This window comes from Amblyomma maculatum, chromosome 6 (assembly GCF_055883805.1).
Source record: "Amblyomma maculatum isolate TAMU_Amacu chromosome 6, ASM5588380v1, whole genome shotgun sequence".
NCBI classification, from domain to species: domain Eukaryota; kingdom Metazoa; phylum Arthropoda; class Arachnida; order Ixodida; family Ixodidae; genus Amblyomma; species Amblyomma maculatum.
Window position 1 is genome coordinate 49,758,851 of NC_139349.1, and position 23,118 is coordinate 49,781,968.

The following is a 23,118-nucleotide window of genomic DNA, read 5'->3' on the forward strand; positions in this document are numbered from 1 at the left end:
ATTATGCAGTTTGGTGGAAAATTTCATTCGTAGCTTCTTCACTTTTTTTTTTGTGAGTGTGCGTGGCTTTGTAAACCCAAGATTTTTTTTCGATCCCAGCCGTGGCAGCCACATCTCCAATGCAGGCAAAATACGAAAACACCTGCATTAAGAATTTTAGGTGCTATAAATTATTCTGAAACCTTCCACTATGGCATCCCTATAGTGCTTGGTCACTTTGGGACATTAAACCTCGCAGTTTGTCATTCTTGATTGGACATAATTGGTGTAGTGCTACAGTTAATGCTAGCAACCATTGCCACTGCCTAGTGGTATAGTGAGAACATAGGTATGACCCTAGTCGGCAATAACTGCTACATGCAATTCCTTCATGGTAGAAAGAAGTCACTGTTAAAGCTTTTCTTGTTGCCTAAATGAAAAGCTATCAGACCAATTTTAAACTCAAGAATTTCGACGTCTCTTGCTTGTTTGGTACAGCCAAATATCAAAAACCAGTTCCGCTTACTGCTCAGCGGAATACATATACTGTGTACCAGTGCTCATAGTTAGCAACTGCTGTTTTCTACTTGCCTCATAAGTTGTATGAGCAGTAAGTGATGCCAAAAATATAAAATTATTTAATATCAAAAATTTGACGCAACCGTTCTTTGTGTAGTGCTCAGGGTGAATGCTGCACAAAGCATCATCCAGCATCCATTTAGCATCCATCTCACAGAGAAGTTGGAGGCTAGTTTGCGATAGGGATTTCGAAAAGACGTACATACTACTTCCAGTTGTATGCTTTCAGTGTAAATAGACATTCATCGAGACGGTGCCCCCTTTCCTTTCCTCAAAATCAACCAATTTTCACTTGGGGGAGGCACAGTTTGCCAAACTCTGTGCCAGTCTCTCAATGCCAAACTGCCAAGCCAAAATCTCGGCAGATGCATAGGCACACTTGGCAGTTATTGACGTAATGCCATGTCACGGCAACGGTGCCCATTCTATCCTCTAATTGGCTGGGGTTTAACTCTGCTTAAACTGATTAATGCATGCGAGAGCACTGTTTGGCATAATTTAGCATGGTTCTGCTTGGTGGCTTTCCAAAATCTTGCGACGTGTGCAGCTTCCCGCAAAAATAATTTGGAGCACTGGACAGGTGGCTTCGCCAGCGGAGCGCAGTGGCTAAAGGCTACAGCCACGGTCTGTGCACGTGTGACCCCTCTAATCAGCGAGCTTCTTTCTCTAGTGAACCTAGACTAGCGCTGTACTGCTACCGATTGTAAATGCTAGGGATCGTCCAGGCGTTTGACAGAGAGTTGAGTGGCAGTGGAGACTGCATGGAAGACTCTGCACCGCTTAGAGCAAGTCATCGTTTGGCTGCTCCACTTTACTATGTGCAGCCTCCGCTGTCTGGCTAAACATCACACTTTTCGTTTGCTCCACGCACGGTTCATTTGTTAATTATTTTTGACACAAATGAATGCAAAAAAGAAAAAAGAAAGATTTAGTAAAATATGTGTATCGCTAGCAAAACCAACTAAACAGGGATGAAACAGTTCATAGAAATAAATGAAATAATATTTCTTTACACCACGTTCTAGCACATGAGATTGTGTACATTCGGCCTCAAATTAGTATTCTGGAGGTCGCTTTCACCGATTTTCAGAGACAATTGCATGTTCTTCCACTAGTTTTGCAGGTTGCTTCTATCGACTCACTAAGGTGAATATTCCCAAGCTCTATCCTCAATCGTGCATCTGTGTTTGTTGTCGCAGATCAATCATTTATGTCGCACTGCATGTTAACATAAATATATACAGCTAGCATGCACGCAAACGAGCGGAGTGTAGCTCAAATATGCGACAGAAAAAATGCTGGGTTTATTATTTCTGTCATGAAAGAAATGTTACAGGGAAGCCTAACCATGGGTTTCCTCAAACCTGATCGGGATATGTCTTGTCAGCAGTGAATGAACATATAAATACACCACCTATATGAGTGGCAGCTTAAGTCATATAAAGCTTCTGCAGCTCTCTCAGCCTCAGCCAACCGCACTCTTCAGAAATGGCCTGCAATAGCTTGCCTGTGCTGGCAGCCCCCGACTTGTGCTGGACAAATCGTGTCATGGTGCCCGCTCAAAGTAAAAACAACTAGCCTCTAACGGGCCTACCAAGGCATGGTGGTCGATGAGCTGTGTATAAGCTTGGCGTTTCTTCCTTGCTACTCGTAAGGCCTTCTTCAAGAGGTTCGCACACAGCGCGACCTAAAAAATGATTTACTTGCTGCAAGAAATAAGAACGCACGATTGAAGGTCGAGCTGGGTAACTAACTGAACGACATACATGTGCAAGATTGCAAACCTTGCTAAATCAGTGGCCTTCAGTGTACAAGTTAATGAAGCGCAGGCTGCTTTATTTGTTTTTGTGAACCATTTAATTACAACTTCATTACTCCTGCTAATGGTAAATGTCACATTACACTCTATATTATTGATTTTATGCAGCAGGAAAATGTAATCTTGCAGTGAAACTGCGGAAGAAACAAACTGAAAGAAACTGTCGGCGCACTCCGAATGCAGAATGGAGAACCCGCACATAGTTCAGTGAAGCATGTCTTCTGCTCAACATGGCTCCAGATAACAGCGCCAAACTGGCTGCAGGCACCAAATGACTTGCTCCTGACGGCGCTTAGCGTCAGTTACCCAGTTTCCACTTCCGTCCACCTCACTTTGCAACATCTGGAAGGTCCCTAGTATTTCCCAGCTGTTAGCAATGTATCCTGGGTTAACTAGGGAACGAGGCTCACTTCACAGGTAGGCCACTTATGTGCAGACCATAGGAGTATTTCGCCAGCACACTCCACCAGCAAGCAGTCGCCTGTCCAGCACTCCGAATTATTCTGTGGGCACCTGTGCTAGACTTGCTTCTGCGCAAATTCTACATCTGATTCTCTTTTTGCGCATTCAAGGTCCGGGCCCAGCGGAAAACTGCGAAAACTGACCTTGTGTCCACTCATGCCAGTGGAGAGTCAACAGCACAGACGGGTGGTGAAGGTTCTGTTGATGGAGCCCAAGCAAGCTGTGCAAGCGGATTGCCTACACAGCTTAACACGTTTGATGAGGAAGAGGCGGCTGCCTCAGTTGCTCGGATGTCAGTGCTCGAGAGGGAGCCAGTGATGCAACAAGACATTCTCTACATGCTGGAGGAAGAGGTCGCAATTAAAGAGGAACAGCCAGAAGCGTGCAAACCTCAAGGTGTGCGTGCATGCGTGTGTGTGTATAGTGTGACATTACTGTAGTAGTCTTGCCCAAGGGTAAATCCACATTGAAGAGCTTGCACTCAGTTTTATATAGTCTTTGTATTTTAGAAAGAGCTTTAATTTGAAATTTCATTTAGTTGCAGTGTCTTTGCAGTTGCAGTGTCCGGCTTTCATAGGAAGTTAGCCAGAGAATAAGTTTGAGCCAAAAGAAGGGCACGAACAAATCAAGCATTATACAGTGAAAAGACATTGCAAGGGAATTAGACAGTAATATTCAGTACACAACACTGTTCACCAGCAGCCACTTTTTAATGGAGGCGAAAAATAAGACTCCTTTGTGCTGTGCTATGTCATTGCACTTTAAGGAGCCCCAAGTGGTCAAAATACCTGGAGCCCTCCACTATGGCGTCTCTCATAGCCTCAGTTGATTTGGGACATTAATAGGTGTCCTAAAGGAAGAGAGGAAGGTGGGAATGAAAGTGGAAAGAGAGAAAGGGATGCCGTAGTAGATGGCTCCGGAGTAATTTCGACCACCTGGGGATTTTTAACGTGCACTGACATCGCATAGCACACGAATGCCACTTTGTTTTGCCTCCATCGAAACGCAGCTGCCGGCAGCCGGGATTGAACCCGGGTAATCCAGCACAGTAGTAGGGCGTCTTACCACTGCGCCACCGCGGCGGGGCTACATTAAACATCACAAACCAAACTAAACTGTGTTCATCACTCGCACCAGTGGCTCAGTCGATAAAGCGCTCGACTGAAGCCAAGGACATAGGTTCGTTCCCAGCCACGGCAGTCACTTTTGTAACAAGTTGTAAAATAACAATAAGAAAAGTGCTTCCTACATGTGTGCCTTGTGCTCCATACTATCTAGTCATATGTGAATATTTTTCTGGTCAGTTTTTTTTTTTTTTTATTCTTTTTGCAGATGAAGAAGTGTAATGCCTGTTATCTTGAAACTGAGATATTAGAAAAAATGATTACATATTTCAAATCAACATAAAAAGCTGATTAAGACTGCATTTTTATTGCATTTAAGCAAAAAATTAAGCCGTACCACCATCTTCCTTTTACAGCGTATGATGAAATGATGGCACTTCTCAACAAAGCGTTGCAGCTGATCATCCACTTTCCTCCGTGCCCACTGTACGCTGAGATGAACAGAACAATGGCTCATCTTCTGGACCTACAGGCAAGCGCTGACACTGACGCAAAATTTGCTTGCAACTGCGCATTCACTCAAAGGTGTCTGTAAATTTTTTTTGACTGGCACACAGGTTAGATGCCTTTGGCGTGTATACTACGTACAGAAGTTGGTCTTTTTATACGTTCTAGCGCAGATGACTTAGTTAACCACTTAGTTTAAGTTTTGATGGGGAAAAACTCTTCGGAAGGGGCCACTTCGTATGTCACTCTGAGGCTTTGGGAACTAGTATCGATGCTCGGGCAATGCCTAAATGCGTGTATACCTTGCTCATTTCATGGGCCTGTCAAAATTAGTTCTGTAACTACTTTGATGGTAAGTGTAAGGTTCGTTGAAAACTCTCGTCCCAGGCCCGTGGAACACGGGTGTAATGTCTGATATTTAAGGAGGGAGACATTTATTTTTAGCTCTGTGAAATAGTGGCGGGACTTCCTCAACTTGAATTGTATATGCCCGATTAGAGAAGCTTGAAATGGTTAATTCAAATTAACGCTGCTAGAGTCACAGGCTGTCATGGTTTTGGCTAAAGAAAAGCACCTAATTGGTGTTGACTTCTGTTTAGCGGCATTTAGGAATAAGGACAAGAGGGGGGTACGTTGGGATTCACAATTCAATAATGAGGTGAACTGAAAAATAAAATGCGCAATATTTTATAAAATTATTTCTCTTGGTCCCCATGCACATATCTCTCCCACACAGTTCAGTGCTGAGCCTTCTGGTGTTTTGGTTTCTCAACGATCGTTCAGGTTAGCATTGCGGATGGTGCTTGGCGATGATGTGAGCCTGCATTCACACATACACTGTGTGGTTTCTATAGGTTGGTTCGATTTGCCTGCGCTACACGAACTGGTTCTCACGATGTAGTACAGTGTGCTCTGCACAGTGCTGCACATTTCACAAAGCGTAGCTGTCGTCCAGTTCCAGCCCGGGAAAACTGTGCACCTGCACACTGGTCAGTGTCGAAATGGTGCACCTGCCGCCACCATAGAAGCAGACGGTGGCTCACACAGTGTGATAAATGGCAAAGAGCCCTAGATTTTTTCAATTAAAGATGGCGCCGGGGTTCGCTAGGGAAACAACTTGGCTCACTTCACACCGCATCTAAAGAGTAAACATGGGAGTGCAGAGTATCATGCACATTAGCACTTAAGTTGCGTTCAGTAAATGTGAACACCAGGTGCCATGAGGTATGTAAGCATCTAGGCAGCACGGTTCCTGGCCACACTTATTTGCAATGCGCTATTTGAAAATTGTTTCCATATTTTGGGATGCTGGCAGTGGTTGATGAGGCGATAGCTGGCAGCTGACATGGCCGCACACTGACTGGACATAGGATTGCCTGACATTTATGTTTGGTAGGAGCTGCCAGCTCTGGCATTTCCTTTCATGTGAGAGGTTGATATCAGAATCAGCCTGCCAGGATCGTTTAATTCACATTACCCCTAGCCCACACAGGGTTCATAAGGCTTTATTAAAGCGGAGCTTTGTATGTGGGCTGGTAGCCTACACTATCGCATCATACTTTTAAAGGCGGAGTTCATGTATCCCCCATAATTTTTGCGTGACAGGGTCAAGTCGGTCATGCTACTCCTAGGGCATGCAGGCACATGCGTACAGCTTGGTTAAAGCTTGGCATTATGCATCTAGGTATGCCAGGTGGTCTTTCACATAATGGGGTAGCTTACAACTGTATGCTGAACTGAGATAACAGGCAGATAACAAGAGGAGTCACATATATGGGAGCGATTAATACTGTCTTATCATACTCTTAACCCTTTGACTGTTCTTGCTATATGGGTACTGCACTAAACGCATAACGTGTAAAAAATTTGACATGAGGGATGAATTTTTTTCTGAATATTCGACAAAGGGTTAAGGCCCCCTCTCTGGGAGCCATTAACACACTCTCTCTCCCCCGCCTCCTCTCCACATTATTTTTATGCTGCTTTGTTTTGATTAAATAGCCTACACATTCCATTAATTTAGGCAACATTTATTTCATCGTGCAGGTTCATTTTTCCACACATAAAGGACGCATAACCAGTTTTGTTGTCCAGAAGATTCTGTACTTTCTAAATTAATGAAATGCCAGCTGGGTATACATTATGCATAGAACACAGCCACAGTGGTGCCAACTATATTAAGGACATTCCGCTGCAATTCTTTAGGACTGCTGCAATGGGGAGGTTAACAAAATTTCCCTCAGATCTCAAGTGAACTTTGCTAGTTTGAAATGTATATACCATGTCCTGCAGTTCTATTTTGCTGCCAAGAATTTAAGTAGTTACGTGAATAAATGACCATGTATCCCCAGCACTAATCTAACTGCAAGAATTGGGCACATGTTGATGCTAGAATTTGTTGCATAGGATGAGACAAAAGCGGAATGTGTAAATGGTATATTACTAGCACCACTAGGCACCTTGTCAATGCAAGTTCGTGCAATGCCTGCGCAAATATGTAGTGCACCGTAAATGACTCCTTACATTGCTCACCAGCTATCCTCCTAAATAAAAACAACAAATGCATATGAATCGAACACTGCATTCAAATAGGTGTAAATTATGGAAGTTGCAGATTGTTTTTCCGGGGTTCATTCCAGAATCCCTGTGTATTCGGGAAACCAATCCTGTGCTGTTGCATTACTTGCTTGTGTTTGCAGGAGAAGCGCACCAAGGATTGCAAGGATGCATGTTTGTGGCATGTCACCCAGACATCCGCAGTCACGCTGCAACACATTGGGCTCACGTACCTCTATAAAAAGCTCGGGTAAGGATGCTGCTAAAGATTCTGTCCAGTCGCCAGCCTTGAACAAGATTTCTTAATACGTTTTCAGGAGTCCTAGAGGGTATACGAGAAGAAATCAGGCAGATGTTGCTTGTTTCACTGTACAACCTAGGTGATTTAGTTAGTGTCCTGTGGAAGTTTCGCTTCATCCACTGCTGTGTGCCTAATGTTATTGGTGCACACTGCATGGTTTCATGGAAACTGGTACAGTAAAATGACATTAAATCGACCCCCGCGCTAGTTAATTCATTGGCCTTTTAGTTTTACTTTGGGATGGCGTCGAGCTCTATGCATATCTCTCTTGCTTCGACATGCTCCCTCTGCTCTTCAAATGTGCCAAATCGCTGCGTTTTGAGGATGCGTCAGTACACAGACCATGGTCCATGCGGTGAAACATCCTCCACCGCAGTTATTGCGTCGTACCGCGAAAAGGGGCTGAGGAAGCGCTTATGATTGTAACAATTCTTTGACACTCCCGATAGTGTACACAAACAAAGCACTTGACGAAACCACGGAAAACTATTTTGCTTAGCTTAAGTTTTTTTGTGCAGTACAGAATCGTATTCAAGATGTTCATGAAATAAAATTGCTTTGATGTAAACAGTTTTTGGCAGCTCTTTAGGGCCATTTGGTAATTTGACCTGTTAGGTAATTCGAGCAGGGTTCAGTTTTGTTGAAGGCTGAATTAATGAAGTTTTATTGTACGGAGGGCTCTGGAGGGTCCATTTTAATCCTGCTGCATGAAAAACTTCTTTTATTATCAACCATGTTGTTTTTTGTGAATGCCATAGTCTTAAGTCGTGTGAGCATTTAGTTAAGTTAGTAATGCTAGTTGTATTCATGGGAATGAAATACGTAGGCTTCTACACAGACATGTTACAGTAAAAGACTCCATCCAGTTTTGTCAGAAATTGAACATCTTGTGGTTCTTTGTGGCTATATTTGCAAAGCTTTTAGCAGCTTACAGAAGCTTCATTTTCTGTAAGAGTAGTCTTTGTCATTAGAGTATGGTCAACTATTGATATACGAAAGCTTACATTTGTCCAAAGTGTTTCCTTTCTTCTTCTTCTCTTTCAGCAAGCAAAGGGCTGCATTTATCAAAGATGGAGTGCAAGGGTGGAGCCTAAGCGAACAAGACCTGGGCAAGGCTCAGGCACTAGGTTTCAGGATGTTTAGTGACCTCCAGACACCCCAACTCGTTGAACTGTATGAGCTACTGCCCTCAGGTGAGTGCTGGTTATGGCTTTATGGCTTTAGGTTGAATGCTTGCATTTCAGACTGTTTCGAGGAAGGTTACTAGATTTTGTCCAGAAATCTAGACTGGTTGCCGTTGCCAGTTTCTGTGAATCAACCTCAGCTAATCTGGTTTTTAGTGCAGAAGCGCTACTGGCTGCATTCCCACATTTTCTGATATCCATCTGAAACCAATTTGGCCTTTGACCTTTGCGTGTGCCGATGGAGTAAAAAAATTCACCGCCAGTGAGTTTCGAACCCAGGCCGAGTCGAAAAGATTCGCTTCGCTGTCTGCTTTTAGACCACTATTCCAGGCCGCCATTCCATCTCAGTTGCCGATTCCTTCCAGTCTTTCACACTACGCTTTTGATGTCAGCTTCATCATCCAGCCCCTCTAGTCAGCTTCATCATGCTGCAGTGAAGACCAGAATGGGTGCATTCATTTTGAATGTATGGCTGTATTTTGACACCTAACCTCCAGGTGGCGTGTGAAGAGGACAACGTTAGTGTTTCACATGCAGGTTTGTTCCATTAATGCACAAACCAACACCATAGCATAGTCTACGCACGTCTGAGCAGGCTGTGCCCTGTGGATAGCCTCCAACTTGGACTAGTTCAAATTGTCTGACTCAGAGCGTCGCTGCACTCGATGGCGACTCAACGCACTCAACTGAACAGTGCGCAAGCTCGTACAGAGTGTGCCAGCGAGATCAATGAAGAACACCAGTCTTGACACAAGGAGTGCACAAGCTCCTGCGAAGCATTCCATAGTGCTTCTGCATAAAAGCCTGTCCTTAGCTATGCTAAACCATCAACTAATTTTTTTTGTCCTTACTTTATGTACTTTGCAAGCTGTCAATGAAAGATGAAAGTGATACTAGTAGTTCTGTTGCCTTCGTGTAAAGTTAATAAAATATTCTACTATCTAACGTGCTGGTACTTGTTTCCAACTTCGCTTTGTTGAATAAAAACAGTTCCAGAGAGCAAGATTGCAAATGTGTTGGGGGATGCTGATAAGTGAAAAATGATATGCATTTTGTTTTTAATTGTAATGGCAGTAGTAGTAGTAGCAACAAACTTCAGTCCGTTACTTATGAATGAAAGTTGTCTGTTTGCTTGGATTGCTCAAGTTAGCACGCAGCTGACACCCCCGATATGAAACTTATTGCGGGTTAAAGTAGCTTTAGACAGTTGACAGCTGACATTGAGAGCTTACAAGCTGCTTTCTCTTGCTGCTTTTCAGACTGGACGGTGGTGCAGGTGACTACAGCCGAGCCGGTTGCAAAGGGCCCCAGCGGTGTGACCCTCACGCCAGATCTGTTTGTCTGTCAGTGTCGGAAAGGGAAAGCCCCAATCACGGTCAAGCTGAGTGGCTCCTCAGACCCTGAGGTGTGTGTGGCTTCATTCTTGGTTGGCATTGGGGTGCTACAAAATGTGTCGTAAGAACTCTGTAAGAGTAAAGCAATGTAAAGAGTTTTTCTGGTATGCTTATGATTGTAGACTGATCTGATTGCTGCTCCATTTGAGCAAAACTGCATCAAAAAGCAAAGCCTGCTACGTGCTTCTACACTGACAAAGTATGAGTAATCTACCTGCGCTGAGTCTGCCCCAAAAGTCTATATTTTATTAAGGATTAAGAATTTCAGGCAGTGCATTTACAGATCTTCGTGCATGGCAACAGCGGCTGAAAGCCTACTTTTTCTGAGTAAATTTGTCTGTTTAGTGCATTTACGGGCGGGATCCCGCTAGTCGGGCTTGTCAGTCCGTGTTGCAAAAACAGGGAAGCAAAACAGGCTGCAGCATGCAGGGATTTACTATACAGTTAAACCTGGCCCTAATAAAATTGTAAAATGTCTTAGATTTTTCATTACATCCAGGTTTTTGTTATATGTAGTTTTCGCAGGAAGACTCAAAAGGGCAATGCAGAATGGAAACCAAAATAAGAATTAAATGTAGGGAAAATTACTGTGAAAGTGTTTACAGTAAGTTCCCATTATAAAAGGGGTGAAGTGTTTCACTATTGTGCTGAAGGCGCAGCGTGACAATGGCAGCAGCCTCCGCCTTGGCTGGCACGATGCGTGTACAAGAGGAGGCGGGGAGAAGGAGTTGCCACAGGGCAAGGAGGCACGTGCGTCTTCGTGCATGCTCCCGCTTTGGTCAGCCTGCCACCGTTTCATCATCGCCCGAGGGAACGGACTCTTGCTATCCACGCGCGATCATAGACGTTTATCTCATGTCAGTTCATGTTCTTTCATTATAAAATTTACGCAGTTCTGCCAGTTGTTCAGCAGTTCGACACTACCGAAGAGATAGTCAAGCTATAGGTCTCGCGTGTGCACCACAGAAATCTGAGCTCCTAGTCGTCAAGCCTACCCCACATGCCCCAACCATCACTGTACTCCTTGACAACGCTCCGTTTCCTAAAATACCACGACTCCGACTGCTGGGTCTCCACATTCAACAGGACACTAGAGCCACCCACACCATACATCTCCTGCAGCGCCAAATCACCCAGATCATACATCTCATTCGTCGCATTTCAAGCCGCAATCATGGCCTCAAGGCCGTAGACGCCCTCGTAGATGCCCTTATCGTTAGTTGACTAGCCTACCACCTCCCCTACCACCACATCACCAAAACCCAACTCAATAAACTTAACGTCTTACACCGCTCAGCCGTTAAAGCTGCCCTCCACTTACCTCGTCATACCAGTACGATTCGGCTCCTTCAATTAGGCATACATAACAATGTTGAGGAGATCATAGAGGCGCACCTCTCCAGCCAACAACGTCGACTCCGCTCAATGGGCTACAATACCCCTGATCCCTCACCTCACACTCATACACATCTGCGGAGCCTCCTCGAGCTCTAAGCCCTCCCACGAAATATGGATCCCAAACACCACAAAGGCAGTCGCGCAGCCCGTGTCTCATATTTTTCCAAGCAGTACTCTACACTCCAGGACATCATCTATACACAGATGCTTCACACAATCCGGACGTTCCTCGCATCTGCACTGCTGTGTTCATGGACATTCGCTGCTCAACATTCAATGCCGCCTTTATCCAATGCACTAGCATCGCTGAGGCCGAATGCCTGGCCATTACACTCGCTATTGCACACGTCAGTCAGTTGCAGACTCAGCACACCACCATATGCACAGACTCCCAAACAGTATACAGATATCTTCTGCGAGGAACCCTCCCACACTCATCCGCCAAAATATTGTTACGATGCGGCAAGCCAATGAAGAAAGACGACAGAACATGACCGATGGCGATGGTAGATGATGTTTAATGAATATGTTGCCGGGCCTAGCGCGAGAGCTCCTGTCCGCGCCACTGCCCGGGTTCTTCTCCCTTGATGTCGTCCGTAACATGACCCGGGGCCACCGAGCGATCGTCCCGGTCGCGGACGAGGAAGTGCACGATTTTGATGATTGCATGGCATGATGGTGGGCGTGTCTGGATGCTTGAAGAAGAAGAGGAAGAAGGAAGAATAGAACGGCTTGCCGGCACGATGATTCCCAATGAACCTTGGCACAGAACACTCTCGGGCCACACATCACCACTACTCGATGGCGGAGGCCAAAGCACGCACCGCATGGCATAGGCAGGGGAGGATGTGCAGCAGTGTCTTGGGTCGTGGGGTCGTTGGTCGGCACATCAGGTCAGTGGGGTCACATAGGGTCGTTCGGGTCTCTTCTTGTCTTGTGGTCATGTGTGGCCGTCTCGGGTCCGTCTCTCCTTCGTCGTGTCTTGTGGTCGGGGCGGAGGAATGACAAGGTCTTGATGGGTCCGGTAGGCTGGAGAACAGCCATGCGATGCCTCCTAACCTTCAGCCGACGGCGCAAGAAGTCGCAGGGCGCCGAAGCTCCGGAACAGGATGAGGGGGTGATGATGAAGTACCCCGCACCTCTACCAAATGTTACGATGCGGCAAGCTGATGAAGAAAGATGACAGAACGTAACCGATTGCAATGGTAGATGACATTTAATGAATATGTTGCCGGGCCTAGCGCGAGCGCTCCTGTCCGCGCCATTTGCTCGCTTCTTCCTTGATGCCGTCCGTAACAATATTATCTACTCTACCTACCCCTCTCGATCCCATCACCATCACATGGGTACCTGGGCATAAGGACATCCTTGGAAATGAGCGAGCTCATGTGTTTGCCCGAGAACTAAGCTTACGGGAGCCAGTGGATGGCCTCCCCAAACCTTCATTATACACCCCCATCGAACCTCTTGAATACACTACAATTGTTCACTACTATCTTCGTTGCCGTGCCACGTACCTGCCACCACATCACACGCTTTCTCACATCGACAGCACATACTGGTGACAACTCCAGACACAATCATTCCCATCTCCTCAATTTGCCCACATCTTTCACCCCACGGACACCCTCTACCATTACTTATCGGAATGTCCACATCCCATCCGCGTTCCTCTCGTCAAACACCCCACCCCCGCCTCCTGGGAGGCTGCCCTTCTAGCCACGCAACCTGCAGTCTGTTGCAGCTGGTCGAGCGGGCTAAGCTAGAAGGAACAGCCAGAGGGCTCCTGGACTAAGAGGTTCTCCTGGGAGTGTTTACATTTCTTTTTTTTAAATAAAGTTTTTTCCTCCTCCTCCTTTTCACAGCCCATGTTAGAGCATCAACTCTTCTCAACTCATTGTTTTTTCAGTTTCACAGAATTCTGTTCAAGGAATTCAACACCATTTTGGATGAGGGCACGGCAACCATGAAGACAACGGAGCCACTTGCCTGGTGGTCTGTGCGACACACGCTGGACAAGCGAATGAAGGTGACTTGCATTGCCTTTGCGAGTTAAACGTTATTCGTAAATTATAGCTTTGAGAGACTCTATTCCACACGTCACTGAAAGTTTTCCTTTGCCTTAGCATCGCTTCATCAATTTAAGTTATCTCTCCAGTGAAAAAGAAATCCCTATGAGTCACAATAACCTCATACAGATTTTGCATACTAAACTCTTACTAATCCCATATCATCTCATAAAAATATCATTAGCATATGAGAAATGCGAGCTTGTTTGGCATTTGTATGAGAAATCTGTATGAGGTTATTGTCACTCATACGGTTTTTTCACTAGGGAGCTGTCCTGATGTGATGCTCATATACCATCACACATTACTGTCCTGAAAAGAAGACACCTGCAATGCTGCTGTTCGGGACACTGTCATTGTTGCCTTTCTCAGGGCTACATGGCAGATTCTGAAACACGCTTTCATTTATGTGTGCTTTATTGGGACCATGCAGTGCTGTTTAAATTCTCAGTAAATTCAGACTGAGGAAAACTGAAAACTTGTTCTTAATCATTTGGAGTTTGCCTTAAAAGTAGCCTTTCAAGTGTTTTTATAGGGCACTTCAAAAAGGTTCAAGGGTCAAACTAAGTGAGGTTGAAGTAATGAGAGTCCACTGTGTCATATCTGCAATAGCCTGAGTGTTTTGAGTGCACATGTTGTGGTTATATACACTGATGGATCACTTTGTATGACAGGATGTGGTTGAGAGCATGGAGAACACGTGGATGGGCTGCTGGAAAGGGGTTTTTCATGGTAAAATTGTCAACGCTGGCACTTACAAGGATCTGAAGGACTCTGTAGCCCAGGTAGTGGCTAAAGCAAGCAAGTACAAGTTGGAGTGCTGCAGCAGTCGACTGCTGGAGGTGAGTTCATGGCCATGGGAGCTAGGTTTTTCTGTTGCTTTGTCACTGCTGCATAGAAACCTTGACGGGCTTTTATTATAAAAATTGTGAGACAGATATGTCTGTGCAGGTGTGTAGTAAATCAAAATAAGCATTATGCATGTAATAGAGCTCAGCTTAAAGATGATTCATTAACCAAAATTAGCTTACCAAGTTTGAAATATTCGTTTTTAGTTTAAGCTAATGGCCGTCAACATTGAAGGTGAGTCCTGGTGAATTTTACGGAGGTTATATGAATATTACGGATTCGACATCGTGGTTCGAAATATTGAGTGCTTAAAAACCTCATTGAATCTTCCCGCATTGCTCATTTACAAAATGGTGTTGCTGCACTTGGTATCGTGGCTGAAATCAAGGTAATTGCTTCTACATCGCTAAATACACGAACAGCTTTTATATTTGTTGCGTTAAAGAATGCAAGCAGCTCTAACTTAACGAGCTTTGAAAAGCTCACTTTTTGTCTTCAATAACAGTGACCACACTACAGATTGCGATACCCATTTTAAAAGCTAGATGTTATCTTCAGTATTGACACCCTTTGGTGTCTCAAAATAATTTTGCACTCTGAAACCGTAAACTTGATTCGTTGGTTAATTTTAGTTAGTAATTATTTTTCAGTTCAGCTCTGTCTCATATGTAACGTCTGCCTCGCTGTGCAGTACACTTGTGTAGGCTGCACCGTTGAATCTTGGCGCTCATTTAAGATCACCAGGTGGTCTAAACCGTCGGTGGTCAGAACCGTCTACTTTTGGGCGTTCATCCTCTTAAACCAAACTATTCTTATGTTAATTGTACTTGAAGTTATAATTTTAATTAGAATAATTTAATTATAATTGTAATCATAATTATTTTAATTATAACTGTAATGCTAGATGTGAAATGCTGGCTGTGCTGAAGCTCACAGCCTCTCTGACATTGCGGTGGTACGGAAAACGGCCATTGTTATGTTCGGTGCAGGCAGTGATAGACTCGGCAGCAGATCTGAGCAGCTACCAGCTGTCAGTGGCGGTGTGCCAGCTGTTTGGCATCCGCAGCTCCCACCCTGCACATGGGGCATTGAGCAGCCTCATCCAGTCGAAAGCAAGCATGGACTTGGACATACGTCGTCACCCAGTCATCCTCATCTTGGACAAGGCAAGCATGCACTCTCCAGTTGAGGGGCGTAGCAAAGCAGCTTGGAGATTGGATGTATTATGTCAGTCTCTTCGTTTATCCAATTTAAGCGCTATTGGAATGCCTGTCTGTCTTGCACTTAAGTGCAAAACACGCTAAGTGTATTGGTGCAGTGTAGTGTGCTTGCAGCATTCATTCCAACATTTTGTTTACCATTAGTCAGAGTTGAGAAGTCGGCGAATTGATTCTTAGCTGAGTAAAAAGGGGCATTTATAAAACCTTGTTAATTTTGCTTTCACAAAACCAGGGAGGACGTTCGAATTATTGATTGGCCGTAAAAACTTCTGAACACCATTTTTGTCACAGTAATATTTAGTGGTTTCTTCAAGTGCTTTTCTTTGCATATATTGTTGGGAATATGGAAGAAATGCACCAGAATTGACTGCCTCTGCAGCCCTTTTTGTAGAGTGATGCAGCAACATTGGTGCCTGTTCACCAACGGCCTCATTTGCATTTTGAGGATGCTTCACCAAACGAAACCTGCAGTGAAACAGTCTAAAAGCACGACTGTTCGGAACAAGACTAGAGAAAGTGCATGAATGCGAGAGAGGGAATATGTGTAGAAGTTCGAATGGAGTGACGCAATCTAAATGGCCAGCGATGCGCAAAGCAATGTCTGAATCTGCTATCGTACATAGCTAAACATTATCACAAAACTTCCTTCAATGAAATTAAATGTGTGGTAATGGTAAAGTAAACAATTGCAGAAAATAAAAACAAATCTCTGAGAAAGTTTACAGCAGATTGAACTGTATAATGAAGCTTCTAGAATTCAAGTTTGCAATGATAGACCCGAGTATTTTATGGCTGTAAGTCGTCTGAAGAAATCGCACATACCAAACATTATTGCTATGCCATGTGTAATTACTTTTGGGCCTACCGAGGTGGCTCAGTGGTTAGAATGCTCGACTGCTGAGCCCATGTATGCGGGGTCAGATTACAGTCGAGGCAGCCACTTTTTGATGGAGGGAAAGCAAGGCGCCCTTGCACTGTGCGATGTTAATGCACGTTAAAGAACCGTAGTGGTTGAAGTACCCGGAACCCTCTACTATGGTGTCCCTGATAGCATGAATTGCTTTAGGACATCAGTAAAACAAGCTTTTGGGCGAGTTGGTAGCTTACATTCGACATAGCCGCAGCGAAAAAAACAATCACAGAAGGAAGACACGTACACAAGGACCAACGCTGGTCCTTGTGTACATGTCTTCCTTCTGTGATTGTGTTTTTTTCGCTGCGGCTATGTCGAATGCTTTAGGACATCAAAGCTTATATACAGCACACCAGACCAATTATGTTTGGGCTGTAGGTTAGGTAGATCATCAAAGAATGTGCCATGATTTTTCAGTTTCTTTCGCAATGTTTACATAACATTTAGTGTTACTGCTGTGCATCCATTTGCAAAAATGAAAATTTTTTGCCGAGAACATTCTTGCTGGCTAGTTGGTGCATGAATTTGTTCAAAGGTTAGTGCAGAAAGACGGGGACAACAGACACACTGAAAATGGCACACAGCGCTGTGTCCTGTCGCCTCTTGTTCCTGTCTTCCTGCGCTAATGTTCCGGAAATCTTTGCTGCTGCATCATCTACCAGCAAGTTTATGCTAAAAGTCATCATCTGAAACATCATCGTAATTACTCTTGTTTACGAAATTCAGAAAGCAGTAGAAAAAAAAAGTAAACTGCTCTAAACAGTCATCAGGGAAACAGTAACAAGCAACAAGTTTCGTTCTGGCAGATATCAGACAATTTCATATTCTGGAGTTACTGAAGAAACTTTAGCCATAAGATTATGCATATTTGCTTACTAAAATGGAGACTTTGCCACCAGTTTTATCTGCACAGTTTGCAAAATAGTCGTTACGATTTTGTGCCCGAATCAAATCTTGTTCATTAGCATAAAGGCTCCTATCATATTCAGCTGTATGAACATATGGTCTAGAGCCACAGCTTTATTCACAGCAGATATAACATTCAGGTGAATTGAACAAAAGTAGGTTCCACACAAAATAGGGTCATTTTTTTTTAATCGCTTACAGCTTGGTATCCTTCTGTAGCCATTGTGCCAGGAAAATTACTAAAACATTTTTTCATCCGTGCATTTTATCGTGCTGGTCGTCTTCACAAATACTGCAAGCCATTACGGCCCATGCAGGAGTGGTGCAAAAAAGCTAGCTGCCAGCTTGATACATCATACACATTGCTCAAACCCATAAAACACGCAGAAACACACAAAAATCTGCAGAAAACCATAGTGAATGATACAAATACAGAATACAAATGAGAAAAATTACATGAGATAATCTTCGAGTTCCTATTTGATTCCGTTATCTTTACTGACAAGGAATTCCAATCTTAACTGGTGGACCTGATGATAGCGTCATGATTTTGCTGTAATAACTTCACTGGCCTGCAGTTATGTCGCACCTTTGTTCACTTTTTCAAAAACATTTCTCAGCTCTGCCACGGTGGTGCAGTAATCGGGGCGCTTGACTTCTGTACCCAAGGGTGTGTGATCGAATCCCAGCCGTGACAGTTGCTTTTCGATGGAGACGAAAAGCAAGGCGCTCGTGCGCTGTGCGATGTAGTGCATGTTAAAGAACCTCAGGTGGTCGAAATATAGCCTGAGTCGCTTTGGGACGTTAAACCCCACAAACCATACCAAGAACATTGCCATTTTCTATTTCTTGAACTCTGTATATTTCAAGATTTGCTTGCTGCTGTGCCATTAAAGTTTGTTCAGTTTATCTTCAAGTTGATTTCTGCAGCCCAGCTCTTTCTGCAACCTTGAAGCGTTTCCTTATGGAAGAAAGTTTTGTTTCATGCCTCGAGAGTTGCTTCAGCACTTTGTGAATTGTTCAACGCTACCAGCAGTCTTCACCTTCGTCATAAGCATTTGTAGGTTCGCATTAATTTCGCCCAGTTTTGTGAAAATGTCTCCATTCATATAAGTCATCTTGGCCACTGGCCGGTTCGATATCTTGACACGAAAATTTACAATCTTTTTGTTGGCCTTGTTTTGGCAACTGAAGCTATGGCAGTGTTTTTATGCAGCTGATTTCATTGTACTGGTTTTTATATCCTATAAAACTACTACCAAGTAATCCTTGTCACCAAGCTGACTGCAAGAAGCAGGACAAACGGATTCATTCTGACCATTCACGTGATAAAAACGAAGCAGATGACAGCTACAAGCCATTTCCAAAAGTAAACTGCAAGGGCATGAAGGCATATTTTTACAGGCCTCTATGGGGATAGGTTTTGCTTCATTGTCGCTATCATTGTCTTTACTGTAAGAAAACAAACTCTGAGTGAAAAGATTAGCAGATGCCAGCTTGTGAGCACGGTGACTCTACCCAGGCATCCACTGTCGTCTGAAAGTGGTCATAACCTGTACTGTCATACAAAGTATGCTTCCCCTTGGTCACAAATCTGTCCAATCACTCAGCTGGCGTGGCTATTTTATGTGCTTTAATTGGGTAGAATTCGTTGTAATCTTCCCACAAAATTGATGTAGTTTTCTGTACGGTGTCATCACGGTGTGGTTTTGCAACCAACTAGCACTGACCATTTGTTGTAGTACCCTGACAGTAAGCAGGTGGAGTTGTCATGGTTGCCTTAAAATGGGGAAGAAAGCAATGCTTGCACTGACGCTTGTGGCGCATATGCGGTCATGCAGGCAGTGCAGGCGCTGCCATGGGAGAGCACTCCAATTCTGCTCAAAAACTCGGTCAGCAGGGTACCCTCCATCAACTACCTGCACGCCCAGCTGCTGCACTACCGCCTCATGACTCAGAATGTGTACACCCAGCACGTGGACACGCAGAAGACTTACTTCATCCTGAATCCCTCCAATGACATCCCAAGGACGCAGGCCCAGTTTGAAGGCACCTTCACCAGGCAAGTCCTCTTCCTGCCGCAAGCAGGTTTCAGCAGTTATCGAGACACCCTAGTGCCTGCATAATGCGAGGGAAGCAAGCTACGTGGCGGCAATATAGGTGCAAGACTGACACAAAAGTCTTGTGGGCAGCCCACACAATGCATCTCGCAGAGCGCTGCCCACGTGCCCCTACAGTATATAGTTGCAAGTGCACTTTCGGTTGCGCATGTTCACCTGGCTCTGCCGATGAAGCTGCATCGGCGCAGGTAGGAGTCTATCGATAACAGCGCCTAGTCTTTTCTTAGCCATGCCGATCATGTTGGTGATAGCGCTGCTGTACACACGTGTGGTTGTCAAGGGCTAAAGCACATTGCTTTTTGTCCCAATCATCTCTGCACTATTCATTTGTGCTTAGAGCTTTTAATATGGTAACCTGGCTGATTTTACTGAGAAAACCTGCCCTTGTGATAAAAGAACTAGTCATTTCGTGAATTTCCACTGCACATGAGTGCAAGATTTTACATGCAGCCCATTGTTGTGACATGCGCAGAAATTGGCACAGGCTAATGAATTTATGTACAGTTGAGCGTATTTTTGACAGACTGCGGTTATAAAATATGCTTGCTTGCTATGGATGAGGTTAATGTTACCATTAAAATATGCGTTAGAGTTATGACGCTGCATCTTGGGCAAAATGAGCAACCATGGCTGCACTATTGAGAATTGACGAGGATGTACGCTAAACATACCCCCCCGCCCCAAGTCTAAAAACACTTTCTAGCTTGCAGCATGCTGACCAAAAAGCTCTTCTTAGTTCTTTGCACTGCTCCTTACGCTTTTTCAAAAGTTTGTTGCGGTAGCAAGAAAAAAAGGAAAACAAGCTAAAAGGTCAGCCAGAGTGGGCCTAAATCTTAGCTTCCTGAAGTGAAGCACGGAAGTAGAAGCAAGGTGAGCACGAGACAAGGGCACCTGTGAAGTACAGACCAATCCACACGGTCAGTGATCAACCAATGGCAGTGACTTAAGCCTGGGCCTCGTGCATAATTTATTTATTTCAGTGGCATGCATTTTTAATGGCAATAATATTTGGTAAACAGGTAGAGTAAGCAAAAAAAGTGCATGAAGCTGTGCTTTTCCTCGGTGAGCCTGCATGCATGATGTGTTTGGGAGGAACTGCTGCATTAAAAACGTGGCTCTACATGTACACTGCGGTTTTTGACTCCAATAACCAGCTTACTGAAAGAATGCATATTTGGCACATTTGTGGCATGCGCATATATTTAATCGGGTGTGCAGAATTTTGTTGAACTGCACTTAGTAGCAGCTACTTATTTTTAATTGCTCAAAGTCAACTGTTGTTACGAAACTGTGACCCACGGAAGTCTGGATAGCCAGAAGGATGGCCAGTAGCCGTGGAAGTTTGGATACCTTCAATCCTATGAATGTGACATTGTCACGTGTTTAAGTAAGCTTGTGTTAATGTCGGCTCTAAGAAGACCAAAAATATTTACCAGTATGTCGAATTCGAATTTTAGAGTTGACTGTGTAAATCTTTTTCTTTCCCAGTTTGGGCTGGCAAGGAGTGATCGGCAAGGCTCCTCTTAAGGAAGAGTTCCAGGCAGCCCTCGTCGGCAAGGACCTCATTGTGTAAAAACCCTTTTTCTTCTTTTCCATTGCCTTTCTGGTATGGCAGGAGCCTCCCATGTAAAAATGAGTAGATGTCGTTACACAGTTGCCAACATTATGGTCAAACCTTGTAATGAAGAAATAATGCAGTGGCAAATAAAGTAAATCAAATGTAGCTTTTTTTGTGTGTATGTGTGTGTGTGCCACAAAGCCAGTGCAAGTTGCAACCCAAACTCGTTTAGTTAGCAATAATGAAATTAATTGTTCATAACTTGCGGAAACAATGAAAATATAACCGCACTAGAAAAAATTCACATGGACACTTTGCTAGGTAGTAGAAAGCATAACAAATACAATGTTAGGAGCACAGTTTTGATATAACAAATATTAGTGACATTCTAGCAAAGTGTCCATGTGAGTTTTTTGTGGTGCGATAATTATTTAATTATTCCTGCAAATTACAAACAATTTAATTTATCTCTTGAACTAATTGGCCAATTGGAAAAATAGTTACGTATTTGAAATCAGTGCAAGAAACTGAATCAGAATACCAGGTTTTATTAAATTTGGTCAAAAACTAGGAAAAATAGCTTTGAGAGCCATGTCCCCATTAATTCTTCTCTTTTACTGATAGTGAAGATCGTCTGTAGAGTGTCCCCGGCCACTGTGTTTTGTAACTATGGCCACCGTTCTTCTCCTTCCAGCTACTGTGGCCACGGGTCGGGGCGTGAATACCTTGTAAGTGAGGCCATTGAGCAGATGCACTGCCATGCCTGCCCCGTCCTCATGGGCTGTAGCAGTGGCCGCCTCAAGACCTTTGGACCCAAGATTGAGCCCTTCGGAGTGGTGCTTCAATACTGGATTGGCGGCAGGCGAGTACAAGAGTCACTGACCTTTTCCAGACAAATACATTGTATTGTTCTTGAAACTCTTGCTCTTTAATTAAGCACCCATAGTTTCCTTCTAACAAAAAGAGACAAACCTGTGTGTGAAATGTGTGATGATGAGCTCACAGTTGATCACATTTTAATCTCATGCTTACATCTCGAACAACTTAGGAAAAACATATTTTACTGTATCTTGCAACACATCCCATTTCATCCGGCATTGCTTTTAGGCGAACAAGCTCTGGTTGATTTTTTCCTTGTTTGTACGTTTCTGAAGAAAGCCAATGTTTTAAATCAAATATGAGTATCGTAAATCTAGGCACTTATCATAACAAATTATCTAACCTTGTGTTTGACGTACGATAGCCACAGTTGCTTATGCGCCCTAAAACCTCATGTAACTAAGTACAGTGTAGTCTCGTTACTACGAACACCACATTAACAAATATTTCAAATAACGAATTTTAATTAAAATCCCCAACTGATTTTTAATATTTTCATTGTAAAGGTATTTCAGAACTTTGAATATCAGAATAGTGCATATTTCAGAATAACGCACCAATTTATTTTTTCTTCTATAATCAGGGAACATTAGTATTATGAATTTGGCTAAAATTAACAGTGCCGCAACTCTTGTGTGAAACAGAAACTGCCATTTCTGTGTGGGCGCCCTGTGGGCTATAGCTGTCATCGAGTGCCTCCACAGAGCTGTGGTTTAATATGCAGTAGCCAGCAGGCCTAGCTGCCTGCCTTTTATCTCATGTTGTGTGTCGTTTGCCAGTCAGTCGTTCGTGCTATAGTGCCTAGAATATACTAACTAGCGGGCCGAGGGCACGCGCTGGCGTCATCGCCGCGGTGATGCCTTCCCGCAGCCGCTGCGCGGCGGCGCTCTAGGTCGCTAAGGTACTACGCGCCGCGCTCGTGGCCAACACCCAGCTAGTCGGGCCTTGGTAACTGTACGCGCTGCTCTTTATGTAGCCTGTCTTTGTCCCTACTTTCAGAGCACTTTTATCTGAAATATTGGTGGAAAACAAACATACCAAGCAGGCACTGTGCGTAGGTCCTGAAAATATTTTACAGGTAACGGCGTAAGGCATTCAAGAGAGCGAAGAAGATGAAGCGCGATGCGAGAGCGCGAAGCAGAGAAGAATCGCCGCTGCCGGTTGGGTTTTAGGCGATAGCTCGTGATTAAAGATTAATTGGTGTGTGATAAACGATGACGAGTAAATAAAATCAGGGCAGTTATGTCGTTAATTGATGAAATAATGAAATCAAAAAATCTGGAAAAGGGGGGTTCAAAGATGTCAAAATGCTCAGAATGAAATTACAATGCTTGATGATGCTGATTATTGATGTATAAAAG

The 23,118-nt window shown here is 44.0% G+C and overlaps 1 protein-coding gene across 1 annotated transcript in view; it reads left to right on the forward strand.

Moving 5' to 3' along the window:
• Sse (extra spindle pole bodies like 1, separase) overlaps window positions 1-23,118 on the forward strand; it is an 84,046-nt gene that overhangs the window by 55,749 nt on the left and 5,179 nt on the right. Inside the window, exons 17-27 of the mRNA XM_084606633.1 lie at window positions 2,950-3,235; window positions 4,320-4,435; window positions 7,110-7,216; window positions 8,312-8,460; window positions 9,711-9,856; window positions 13,153-13,272; window positions 13,987-14,154; window positions 15,151-15,327; window positions 19,042-19,262; window positions 20,809-20,889; window positions 21,573-21,740. Coding sequence (XP_084462759.1) covers window positions 2,950-3,235; window positions 4,320-4,435; window positions 7,110-7,216; window positions 8,312-8,460; window positions 9,711-9,856; window positions 13,153-13,272; window positions 13,987-14,154; window positions 15,151-15,327; window positions 19,042-19,262; window positions 20,809-20,889; window positions 21,573-21,740 — 1,739 coding nt within the window. The remainder of the gene's footprint in view (window positions 1-2,949; window positions 3,236-4,319; window positions 4,436-7,109; window positions 7,217-8,311; window positions 8,461-9,710; window positions 9,857-13,152; window positions 13,273-13,986; window positions 14,155-15,150; window positions 15,328-19,041; window positions 19,263-20,808; window positions 20,890-21,572; window positions 21,741-23,118) is intronic.